This window comes from Entelurus aequoreus, linkage group LG28, assembly GCF_033978785.1.
Source record: "Entelurus aequoreus isolate RoL-2023_Sb linkage group LG28, RoL_Eaeq_v1.1, whole genome shotgun sequence".
Classification (NCBI taxonomy): domain Eukaryota; kingdom Metazoa; phylum Chordata; class Actinopteri; order Syngnathiformes; family Syngnathidae; genus Entelurus; species Entelurus aequoreus.
The window spans coordinates 1,930,806-1,945,232 of NC_084758.1; the positions used below are offsets into that span (position 1 = coordinate 1,930,806).

A 14,427-nucleotide genomic window follows, 5' to 3' on the forward strand; every position below is an offset into this window, starting at 1 on the left:
CAGTTTAGCATCTTTGTTTTCTACCTGTCAACTGTCAGTTTAGCATCTTTGTTTTCTACCTGTCAACTGTCAGTTTAGCGTCTTTGTTTTCTACCTGTCAACTGTCCGTTTAGAATCTTTGTTTTCTATCTGTCAACTGTCAGTTTAGCATCTTTGTTTTAGCATCTTTGTTTTCTACCTGTCAACTGTCAGTTTAGCCTCTTTGTTTTAGCATCTTTGTTTTCTACCTGTCAACTGTCAGTTTAGCCTCTTTGTTTTAGCATCTTTGTTTTCTACCTGTCAACTGTCAGTTTAGGCTGCTCGCTGGCTCCTCATCACCACTTCAAGATGGCGGCCCAATTTCTCGCGTCACAGCAGCCAATGCTGTGTCTACTTATAACATGTATATGGGGACGAGAGCTGGTTACTTGTTTCTCTCGCGAGATCTGACAAGACTGCGCGCGAAGCAAACACGGCGAGGATAAAGCAAGATGGCGTCTGACGGTGAAGACGTTATTGCAGTGTTCTTAATCTGTGCGTCCATGTACACATATATGTCCTTTATTACACTCTATTCATTAATAACTGTTTGTATATTAGTTTGAGCGCACTTTGATGCTAGCTTAGCTTGCTAGTTAGCTTAGCTTGTTAGCTGCTAACAAAGAAGTGATGAAAAGACATCGCTAAGCAGAGATCAAGTGTGAGTGTAAAGTGTTGTGATTGTGTGAAAATGTGCGAAAGAACCATAGCAGAGTACGAGGAGGAACTTAGTCCAACAAAAGAGGAGAAGGAGCGACAACATCAAGTTGTGTTACACACAACAGGTTTGTTTACTTCTTACTCTCACATCTTTACTAACTTTATATTTATTATTAACACTATTCTTCAATAGATTGTCTATAGGAAGATGAATTGGATGATGCGCTGATTGTTTTATGTTGTTCATAAAAACCAGACAATATTTATGAGAGGTTGATGTTCCTCTCAGCGTGTAACAATGTGTATCAACATGTTTACACAAAAGTCACACAGTCACCGGGGGAATATTCCAGAGAGCAGGTTAAGTGCAAACTCCTCGAGAGTTTTACCTCCAAATATAAAGAGGTAAGATAAAGTAAACCTAGCCTGCTAGCTGGCAGGTTTGACAAGTTATTTATGTGTGTAAAAGCTATACTGACCTGTTATTTCCTTCATATTGGTGCAGCCATTAACCTACTACAGGGGTCGGCAACCTTTACCACTCAAAGAGCCATTTTGACCCGTTCCACAAATTAAAGAAAACAATGGGAGCCACCAAACTCTTTTGAAATTTAAAATGAAAAAACACTCCATACAAAGTTTTTTTTTTGCTTTGTGCTATGTATAAACCAGACACGCGGCCCGCACCTTAATATGAACATTTAATGTTAGCGCGGCCGGCGAGTTTTATATGAATGGCGCTTGACAGCGTCATACTTGCCAACCCTCCCGATTTTTCTGGGAGACTCCCGAATTTCAGGGTAACTATTCTCACGAATGTCTGCTGATTTTCACCCTAACAACAGTAATAAGGGCGTGCCGTGATGGCACTGCCTTTAGCGCCCTCTACAACCTGTACAAACAGCGTGCCAGCCCAGTTACATGTTGTATGCACACATGAGTGCCTGCAAGGCATACTTGGTCAACAGCCATACAGGTCACACTGAGGGTGGCCATATAAACAACTTTAACACTCTTACTAATATGCACCACACTGTGAACCCACACCAAACAAGAATGACAAACACATTTCGGGAGAACATCCGCACTGTAACACAACATAAACACAACAGAACAAATACCCAGAATCCCATGCAGTTCTAACTCTTCCGGGCTACATTATACACCCCCGCTACCACCAAACCCCGCCTGTAACTACACGGTTAATGCTGTGCCGCCTGTCGAAGCCTAGCAATGCTGCTGCTAACAACGCCATTGAAGCTAACTTAGAGCGCTCCACCTACGCCAGCCCTCATCTGCTCATCAACACCTGTGCTCACCTGCGTTCAAGCGATCGACGGCGCGACGAAGGACTTCACCCGATCATCGATGCGGTCGGCGGCTAGCGTCGATAGCGCGTCTGCTATCCAAGTCAAAGTCCTCCTGGTTGTGTTGCTGCAGCCAGCCGCTAATACACCGATCCCACCTACAGCTTTCTTCTTTGCAGTCTCCATTGTTCATTAAACAAATTGCAAAAGATTCACCAACATAGATGTCCAGAATACTGTGGAATTTTGCGATGAAAACAAAGCTGTTTGTATTGTGATACAATGTGTCCCAATACTTCCGCTTCAACCATTGACGTCACGCGCAAACGTCATCATACATAGACGTTTTCAACCGGAAGTTCCCAGGGAAATTTAAAATGTCACTTTATAAGTTAACCCAGCCGTATTGGCATGTGTTGCAATGTTAAGATTTCATCATTGATATATAAACTATCAGACTGCGTGGTCGGTAGTAGTGGCTTTCAGTAGGCCTTTAACTGAATGTGCAGCTCCAAACGTTTCTCCTCATGAGCAAAATTGAACTCTGTCTCTGCCTGATTCCTTGCTTCTTGTCTCGTTTAATAGATAGTTCCGTGTTTGAACCTGATGTATTTGTATTCAGTCAAGTGACTTCTTCCGGTAAGTGAAAAACGTGGTGGTCAACCAAGCCAAGATGGTTGCTGTGCAGCTAGCAACTCTCTGAATACACAAAGGGCCTAGATCAGGGGCGTCAAACATACGGCCCACGGGCCGGATCAGGCCCTCCAAAAGGTTTTATCCAGCCCGCGGAATGAGTTTGCTAAGTACAAAAATGAGTCAAAAGTTTTGAATGAAAGAAACTGCTGTTCTAAATGTGTCCACTAGATGTCGCAATAGCAATTCTTTGTATCTTTGTAGACGATGCTACATATGTAAAACACAACTAAAATACATGATGTTAGCGCACCAGTCGGGGAAAATGAGCAAACTACATCAATAACATCCTGTAATTTGATTTTGATATTATTATTTATCTTTATAGATTGAAAATGAACACCAATGAGTTGACTGATGAACATTATCACATCATTGATTCTGAAAGTGTAAAAAAGGACAACTAAATATAGAATACTATTATATGTAAAAAAAAAAAACATTATGATTTGTACATTTTCAGAATGTGTTTGTTGTATTTTTAAACAAAGAAAACAATCTGCAGTTGTCTTTATTTTTACGTTATCTTGCCGTGATTTTACCAGTCCGGCCAACTTGGAGTAGATCTTCCTCCATGTGGCCCCCCATCTAAAATTAGTTTAAACACCCCTGGCCTAGATCTTCCTGCGAAAAGCAGATACGAGAAAAAAACTAATTATGAAACGGAATAGATCCCTAAAGATTTGTTGAGTAATATCAAGGATTATCCGTCGGTGGCGTTCCCAGACATGTGGAACTATCTTGAGTTCCAGAGGTCATTCTACACCACAAATTATGGTTAAGTTTAGAGATAAAGTTTAGGTATCATAGACCGTATACAGAATACAATATTTACACACTTTATATCAGTGAGTGTAAAGTTAAGAATGCCTCAATCAATGCTGCCGTGTACTTATAAAAAAAACTTGCTCCTCATCAAATTTCCAAGTCTGTTTTTGTACTCACTTTTGAATTAATTTTAGTGGCTGGGACAAAAGGAAGTATTTCCCGTGTTTTATTGGTTGTTTTGTTACACACTTTTAACACAAAAGAACACAAATAATGTCATTGTGTTAATAGTGTCAGTCCAAAACTATTTCTATTCTCTCTTTATCTTATGTACTTATTTACCCAACAGACGTCCAGCAGCCCCTTCACATTAAAGAGGAAGAGGAGGATCCACAGCCCACCCACATTAAAGAGGAAGAGGATGATCCACAGCCCACCCACATTAAAGAGGAAGATGATGATCTACAGCCCACCCACATTAAAGAGGAAGAGGATGATCCACAGCCCACCTACATTAAAGAGGAAGAAGAGGATCCACAGCCCACCTACATTAAAGAGGAAGATGATGATCCACAGCCCACCTACATTAAAGAGGAAGAGGAGGATCCACACATGAAAGAGGAAGAGGAGGATGATGTCAGCAAGTTTCCACTGACTGTTGTCTCTGTGAAGACTGAAGAGCATGAAGACAAAGCACCTGAGTCCTCACAGCTTCATCACAGTCCAAGTAAGCACATATCATTTTATTCTCAATCCATCACAACTGGACTGTTCACTTTGTCTTAGAACACTCATCCAAGTAGGCTTCATCACTTCATGCTCATACACTTCAAGTCTTAAATCTAATCATTGCAATTTAGAGGGGAACTGCACTTTTTGGGGCAATTTTTCCATCGTTCACAATCATTATAAAAGACATGATGGTGGATATATATAAAAAAAAATCACATTCTAAGTACTGGGTGATATGGCCTTTTATTAATATGTGGATATGTTTAGTCCATGTCACCATACACCATATATATGTGGATATGTTTAGTCCATGTCACCATACACCATATATATGTGGATATGTTTAGTCCATGTCACCATACACCATATATATGTGGATATGTTTAGTCCATGTCACCATACACCATATATATGTGGATATGTTTAGTCCATGTCACGATACACCATATATATGTGGATATGTTTAGTCCATGTCATGATACACCATATATATGTGGATATGTTTAGTCCATGTCACCATACACCATATATATGTGGATATGTTTAGTCCATGTCACCATACACCATATATATGTGGATATGTTTAGTCCATGTCACCATACACCATATATATGTGGATATGTTTAGTCCATGTCACCATACACCATATATATGTGGATATGTTTAGTCCATGTCACCATACACCATATATATGTGGATATGTTTAGTCCATGTCACGATACACCATATATATGTGGATATGTTTAGTCCATGTCATGATACACCATATATATGTGGATATGTTTAGTCCATGTCACGATACACCATATATATGTGGATATGTTTAGTCCATGTCACGATACACCATATATATGTGGATATGTTTAGTCCATGTCACCATACACCATATATATGTGGATATGTTTAGTCCATGTCACGATACACCATATATATGTGGATATGTTTAGTCCATGTCACCATACACCATATATATGTGGATATGTTTAGGCCATGTCACGATACACCATATATATGTGGATATGTTTAGTCCATGTCACGATACACCATATATATGTGGATATGTTTAGTCCATGTCACCATACACCATATATATGTGGATATGTTTAGTCCATGTCACGATACACCATATATATGTGGATATGTTTAGTCCATGTCATGATACACCATATATATGTGGATATGTTTAGTCCATGTCATGATACACCATATATATGTGGATATGTTTAGTCCATGTCACCATACACCATATATATGTGGATATGTTTAGTCCATGTCACGATACACCATATATATGTGGATATGTTTAGTCCATGTCATGATACACCATATATATGTGGATATGTTTAGTCCATGTCACCATACACCATATATATGTGGATATGTTTAGTCCATGTCACGATACACCATATATATGTGGATATGTTTAGTCCATGTCATGATACACCATATATATGTGGATATGTTTAGTCCATGTCACGATACACCATATATATGTGGATATGTTTAGTCCATGTCACCATACACCATATATATGTGGATATGTTTAGTCCATGTCACGATACACCATATATATGTGGATATGTTTAGTCCATGTCATGATACACCATATATATGTGGATATGTTTAGTCCATGTCACGATACACCATATATATGTGGATATGTTTAGTCCATGTCACGATACACCATATATATGTGGATATGTTTAGTCCATGTCACCATACACCATATATATGTGGATATGTTTAGTCCATGTCACGATACACCATATATATGTGGATATGTTTAGTCCATGTCACGATACACCATATATATGTGGATATGTTTAGTCCATGTCACGATACACCATATATATGTGGATATGTTTAGTCCATGTCACCATACACCATATATATGTGGATATGTTTAGTCCATGTCACCATACACCATATATATGTGGATATGTTTAGTCCATGTCACGATACACCATATATATGTGGATATGTTTAGTCCATGTCACCATACACCATATATATGTGGATATGTTTAGTCCATGTCACGATACACCATATATATGTGGATATGTTTAGTCCATGTCATGATACACCATATATATGTGGATATGTTTAGTCCATGTCACGATACACCATATATATGTGGATATGTTTAGTCCATGTCACCATACACCATATATATGTGGATATGTTTAGTCCATGTCACGATACACCATATATATGTGGATATGTTTAGTCCATGTCACCATACACCATATATATGTGGATATGTTTAGTCCATGTCACGATACACCATATATATGTGGATATGTTTAGTCCATGTCACCATACACCATATATATGTGGATATGTTTAGTCCATGTCACGATACACCATATATATGTGGATATGTTTAGGCCATGTCACGATACACCATATATATGTGGATATGTTTAGTCCATGTCACGATACACCATATATATGTGGATATGTTTAGTCCATGTCACGATACACCATATATATGTGGATATGTTTAGTCCATGTCACCATACACCATATATATGTGGATATGTTTAGTCCATGTCACGATACACCATATATATGTGGATATGTTTAGTCCATGTCACCATACACCATATATATGTGGATATGTTTAGTCCATGTCACGATACACCATATATATGTGGATATGTTTAGTCCATGTCACGATACACCATATATATGTGGATATTTTGCCTTAGCCTTGAATGAACACTTGATGCATATAATCACAGCAGTATGATGATTCTATGTGTCTACATTAAAACATTCTTCTTCATACTGCATTAATATATGCTACTTTTAAACTTCCATGCAGAGAGGGAAACCACAACTAAGTCAATTTAGCAAAAGTGTATTTATGAAACAGTTATTAAGCAGTGGCACAAACATTCATGTCATTTCAAAACAGAAAGTGCAAGATTGTCAGAGACATTTTAAAACAAGCTATTAGTGCACTTTTGTGCATGATGTCACTAAGATGACATATCAAAACTACACTAAATTAAAGTGCACTTTTTGTACAGAACGCCACTACAATAGTTTAAAACAAATAAAGTGCACTTTTGTGCATGATGTCACACAAGATATTTCAATAAGTGTCAAATAAAAATGAGCTGCATAATAGTACATCAAATAGTGTATGTCCTTCACTATGTGGTAGGTTCCTGCGGATGTTATCTCCTTCTGTTGTTGACTATTTGTTTCATACGGTGTTGATGTGGAAATGGTTGCTTGGGCATTTTGTGGGTGTGGCACTGAACGGAGATGTTGACATGCAGAGTTTCAAGCACTCTTCATTCTCTAGCGGGTGACTTTTCAAATGATGCTACATTAGCAGTGCTGCTACTTTTTGTAGCAATGCTTTTGCCGCATACTTGTCCACCATCTACCTGCTTGAAGCCAAACCACCGCCAGACGATGGACCCCCTGCTGTTTGTCTTGGGAATTAATTATTCCTTCATTTGTTACCAGATTGGCACCTTCTTTCTCTCGTATTACCACTCGCACCACAGCTAACGTTACCATGTCGCTACCTGTCTGCTCCGTGAGAGCGTATGACGTTGCACACGTGACAGTATGTGACGTATGTAAGAAGGTGCGCTTGTTTTATGTCTCTGTGAGAAGGAGAGACAAGAAAGAGTGAGAAGAGCCTGTAGTGTAATGCCTGCAGCTAAAAGCAACTGTGTGAGAACGTATACTCCAATATCACCATATAGTCATTTTCTATATCGCACAGAGACAAACCCACGATATATCCAGTATATTCCATGTATCACCCAGCCCTAATTGTAACTCATAAATGTAAATAAAAGTCCACTTGCAATGGAGCCAATGGGAGGTCCTCTATAACCATCCAAAATACACCAACAATACTCCATTTGCATTTTGTGGCTTGAATGTCCACCAAGTGTTAGTTGACTTGACTTGACTTGGAACATGCATGCATACAACATGATACATCACACATGCATGCATACAACATGATACATCACACATGCATGCATACAACATGATACATCACACATGCATGCATACAACATGATACATCACACATGCATGCATACAACATGATACATCACACATGCATGCATACAACATGATACATCACACATGCATGCATACAACATGATACATCACACATGCATGCATACAACATGATACATCACACATGCATGCATACAACATGATACATCACACATGCATGTATACAACATGATACATCACACATGCATGCATACAACATGATACATCACACATGCATGCATACAACATGATACATCACACATGCATGCATACAACATGATACATCACACATGCATGCATACAACATGATACATCACACATGCATGCATACAACATGATACATCACACATGCATGTATACAACATGATACATCACACATGCATGCATACAACATGATACATCACACATGCATGCATACAACATGATACATCACACATGCATGCATACAACATGATACATCACACATGCATGCATACAACATGATACATCACACATGCATGCATACAACATGATACATCACACATGCATGTATACAACATGATACATCACACATGCATGCATACAACATGATACATCACACATGCATGCATACAACATGATACATCACACATGCATGCATACAACATGATACATCACACATGCATGCATACAACATGAGACATCACACATGCCTGCATACAACATGATACATCACACATGCATGCATACAACATGATACATCACACATGCATGCATACAACATGATACATCACACATGCATGCATACAACATGATACATCACACATGCATGCATACAACATGATACATCACACATGCATGCATAAAACATGATACATCACACATGCTTGCATACAACATGATACATCACACATGCATGCATACAACATGATGCATCACACATGCATGCATACAACATGATACATCACACATGCCTGCATACAACATGATACATCACACATGCATGCATACAACATGATACATCACACATGCATGCATACAACATGATACATCACACATGTATGCATACAACATGATACATCACACATGCATGCATACAACATGATACATCACACATGCATGCATACAACATGATACATCACACATGCATGCATACAACATGATACATCACACATGCATGCATACAACATGATACATCACACATGCATGCATACAACATGATACATCACACATGCATGCATACAACATGATACATCACACATGCATGTATACAACATGATACATCACACATGCATGCATACAACATGATACATCACACATGTATGCATACAACATGATACATCACACATGCATGCATACAACATGATACATCACACATGCATGCATACAACATGATACATCACACATGCATGCATACAACATGATACATCACACATGCATGCATACAACATGATACATCACACATGCATGCATACAACATGATACATCACACATGCCTGCATACAACATGATACATCACACATGCATGCATACAACATGATACATCACACATGCATGCATACAACATGATACATCACACATGCATGTATACAACATGATACATCACACATGCATGCATACAACATGATACATCACACATGTATGCATACAACATGATACATCACACATGCATGCATACAACATGATACATCACACATGCATGCATACAACATGATACATCACACATGCATGCATACAACATGATACATCACACATGCATGCATACAACATGATACATCACACATGCATGCATACAACATGATACATCACACATGCATGCATACAACATGATACATCACACATGCATGCATACAACATGATACATCACACATGCCTGCATACAACATGATACATCACACATGCATGTATACAACATGATACATCACAATTACCAGTTTGTCTATTCAACATGTTGGAAAAGGAGTAGGAAGAAGCAGAGCTTATTTAATCCTACCCCTTTTCTTTGACATAACAGTTGCTAACACTTTTGTTGACTTCCTGTTCTCAATGTATTCACAATATACTCCATAAGTAATCACAGTAAAAATAAATCAATAATAATGAGTTGAGTAAGTTATATTTCATATGGTGAGATGAGTAAGATGATGTAGAAAATGAATGATGGATGAAATAAATTGAGAATGTTTATCATGGTTCTTCTTCTTTGTACTTTGTAAACACTTTAAGTGTGAAGAGTTTCTTGAAGTGGATCATATTAGTACATTGTTTGATTGCTTTGCTTCATCCATTCCATCATTTAATTCCACATACTGATATACTGAAGGTCTTAAGTGTTGGACGTGCATACAAATGTTTTAAATTACATTTTTCTCTAAGATTATATTCCTCCTCTTTAGTTGAGAATTGTTGTACGTTCTTGGCTAGCAGGTTATAGTTTGCTTTGTGTATCATTTTAGCTGTTTGCAAATTCACTATGTGGTGGAATTTCAGTATTTGTGATTGAATAAATAAAGTGTTTGTATGTTGTCTATATCCAACATGATGTATTATTATAACTCATCTTTTTTGTAGTGAAATGAATTACATTTATATAGCGCTTTTTCTCAAGTGACTCAAAGCGCTTTACATTGTGAAACCCAATATCTAAGTTACATTTAAACCAGTGTGGGTGGCACTGGGAGCAGGTGGGTAAAGTGTCTTGCCCAAGGACACAACGGCAGTGACTAGGATGGCGGAAGCGGGGATCGAACCTGCAACCCTCAAGTTGCTGGCACGGCCGCTCTACCAACCGAGCTATACCGCCCCTGTAACACAGTTAATGAATGAAGTGTACTTTTGTACTTATTTCCCATATTTCTACACAATAAGTCAGATATGTAACACTAGTGAGCAGTAGAGAATATGAAGTCATTTTTGGTCTAGAACATGTTCTGCTTTATTCATTATTGACGTGTTTCTTGCTACTTTATGTTGTATATTTTTTACAAGAGATTTCCAGTTCAATTTATCATCAATTATTATACCTAGACATTTGGTTTCATTTACTCTTTCAATTTATATTCCGTCTATTTGTATTTGTGTTTGACTTTCTTTTCTACTGTTACCAAATAGCATTATTTTACTTTTACTGAGATTCAAAGATTGTCAAAGCATCTTTTTAATGTGTTCATTTCTTCTGTTATTATTTGTTTTATCTTCTGTGTGTTTTCTCCTGAACAAAACACTGTTGTTTCATCCGCAAATAATACTAACTTTAAATCTTTTGTATCTTTACAAATGTCATTTATATAGAGATTGAATAATGTAGGTCCTAGTATTGATCCCTGAGGTACACCACAGGATATATTTAGTGTTGTAGAAGTGTGTTGGCCTAGCTTCACGTATTGTTTCCTGTTGGTTAAATAACTTCTTATCCAGTTTAAGACCAACCCTCTGATGCCATATCCTTCTAGTTTTTGGATGAAAATATTGTGATTAATTGTGTCAAATGCTTTAGTTAGATCCAACAACACTGCTGCTGCACATTTTGTACTATCTATTGCATTGCTCATTTCAATTAAAGCCATCAAAGTTGAAACATTAGCTGTGTATCCATATTGGTTCTCTTCTAGTATTCTACATTTGTTTGTGAAACTCTCTCATCTGTTATTGGACACTTTTTCAATGATTTTAGAAAACTGTGGAAGTAAAGAAACAGGTCTATAATTTGTAAATTGGTGTTTGTCTCCAGTCTTATAAATTGGTGCAACTTTAGCTATTTTCATTGTGTTTGGGTATTTGAAATGATAGGTTACTAATATACATGAATGGTCCTGAGATCTCTTCTAGAACCTTTTTTATGGTTTCCATATCAATTCCATTACAATCAGTTGAAGTCTTAGATTACAGGATTATAACTATTTCCTCCTGTGTCACATTACTGAGGAACATGGAGTTGGGATTTGGCTCTATGGTATCATTATAGTCATCAATTGAAACTGGGTCTGGAATCCTTTCTTCCAATTTTGGTCCAATATTTACAAAGTAATTATTGAAGCTTTCAACTACTTCCTTCATGTTGTCATTTTTTGTGTTTCCGTCTAAGAAGTATTGGGGGTAATCCCCCCAAATATAAGCTTTGGCTTCAGCCTATTCCTTTTTCTTTTCTTTTCTTTTTGTGTGTAAATGTGTATGATTGTTAAATATGTATCATCTGTACTGTTAAACTGCTCACACAGAATGGTTGATGGTTGATTATATGATGGAAATAAACTTATTTCATTAAAATAAACATATGGGACGCAGGTTGTCTTATGTCAGCACCAGAAGTGGTAAAACCAGCTGCTCACCTGGCAGGTTTTTTGGGGATGAATAGGGAAGTCCTTCTTTAGCTGCCGTCTTGTTTTATCATATATTTCTGCCTTTGCACCTGTCAATGTTCACTTTTGTATGCACATTAAATCAACAACAAATCTTGACTTTGGAGCAATGTTCACAGACTCTAGTATTTGGCTCTCTATTAGATGTGACAGTGCCTACTTCTTTAGGACCACCCTTTCTAGATGTATAAAGATGTGTATTTACAACATTAATATATACATACTATGCAAATATAAACAAGGTAAGCTTTTAGTTAAATTTAATAAGTTTTGTTTTAAATGTTTTGTTTGTAATTGTTTTTTAATCTTCATTATTTACTTCAAGTTATTACAGTATGTCTCTATATACATATTTATTTGATACATTTTGGCCAAAGGAGGCACATTTCAATTTCTTACTCACACTTGTTATTACATATGTTGACCAGAGGGGGATGAATAGGGAAGTCCTTCTTTAGCTGCCGTCTTGTTTTATCATATATTGCTGCCTTTGCACCTGTCAATGTTAATATTTTATGCACAGTAAATCAACAAAAAATCGTGACTTTGGAGCAATGTTCACATACTCTAGTATTAGATGCAATGTTATTGGGACCATGATTTATGTCATCACTTGTTCACACCTCCTCATATGGAAGATACGTTTCCTTCTTCATGTCTCAAGAACACACACACACACACACACACACACACACACACACACACACACACACACACACACACACACACACACACACACACACACACACACACACACACACACACACACACACACACACACACACACACACATTATTGTATGTGTGACCTTTTTGACAACCTCTAAAAAATGCCTACCTCTTTAAAACCAGCATTTTTTTAAAAATAAAGAATTTTTAATTACAACATTAATAATATATACATACTATGCAAATATAAAAAAAGGTAAGCTTTTAGTAAATTTGTTTTGGATTTAGTTTTTTGTAATTGGTTTTCAATCTTCATTATTTACTTCAAGTTATTGCGCTCTCGCTCTCTCTCTCTCTCTCTCTCTCTCTATCTATCTATCTATCTATCTATCTATCTATCTATCTATCTATCTATCTATCTATCTATCTATCTATATATATATATATATATATATATATATATATATATATATATATATATATATATATATATATATATATATATATATATATACATTGTTTTGATTCATTCCAATATCTTACATACACTTGTTATTACATATGTTGACCGGATGTTGAGGTATTTGCTGGGAGTCCATATTGGTTCTCCACCAGCGTCCCACTTTTGTTAATAAATAAATCTAATCGGCTATTGAATAGTTTTTCCATGATTTTGGAGAATGGTGGAAGTAATGAAACTGGTGTGTAGTTAGTAAACTGGTGTATGTCTCCATTCTTATAAATTGGTACGACTTTTGCAATTTTCATTTTGTCAGGGAATTTGCCGGTTAGAAATGATACGTTGCTGATATATGTCAGAGGTTCTGAAATGTCTTCTATAACCTTTTTTATGGTTACCATATCTATTCCATGACAGTCGCTTGAGGTCTTGGATTTACAATGTTTTACAATTTGGATTATTTCTTCTTTTGTCACGTTCTTAAGAAACATGGAATTGGGATTTCTGTCTATGAGCTCACTCAAGTCCTCAACTGATCCATAATCTGCATTTGGGAATCTTTCTTACACCGATATTAACAAAGTCATCATTAAAACGTTCAACTATTTGGTTCATATTGTCATTTTTTGTATTTCCATGTAGAAAGTACTGGGGGTAATCTTTCTTAGCAGCATTTTTAATGATGCTATTTAGGATGTTGCTCTCATGTTGTTTCTGTTCTTCTTTAATAATTGTCTGTAGTATTCCTTCTTACATGTTCCTAGTATACC

General features: G+C 36.9%; 1 protein-coding gene across 2 annotated transcripts in view; it reads left to right on the forward strand.

The window, feature by feature from the left end:
• Positions 1–424: 424 nt before the first annotated feature.
• LOC133644896 (oocyte zinc finger protein XlCOF6-like) overlaps positions 425–14,427 on the forward strand; it is a 58,130-nt gene continuing 44,127 nt past the window's right edge. For both annotated transcript variants that reach the window (XM_062039651.1, XM_062039650.1), the window contains exons 1-2: positions 425–803; positions 3,796–4,173. In XM_062039651.1, the coding sequence (XP_061895635.1) occupies positions 710–803; positions 3,796–4,173 (472 nt within the window). In that variant the 5' untranslated portion in view covers positions 425–709. The remainder of the gene's footprint in view (positions 804–3,795; positions 4,174–14,427) is intronic.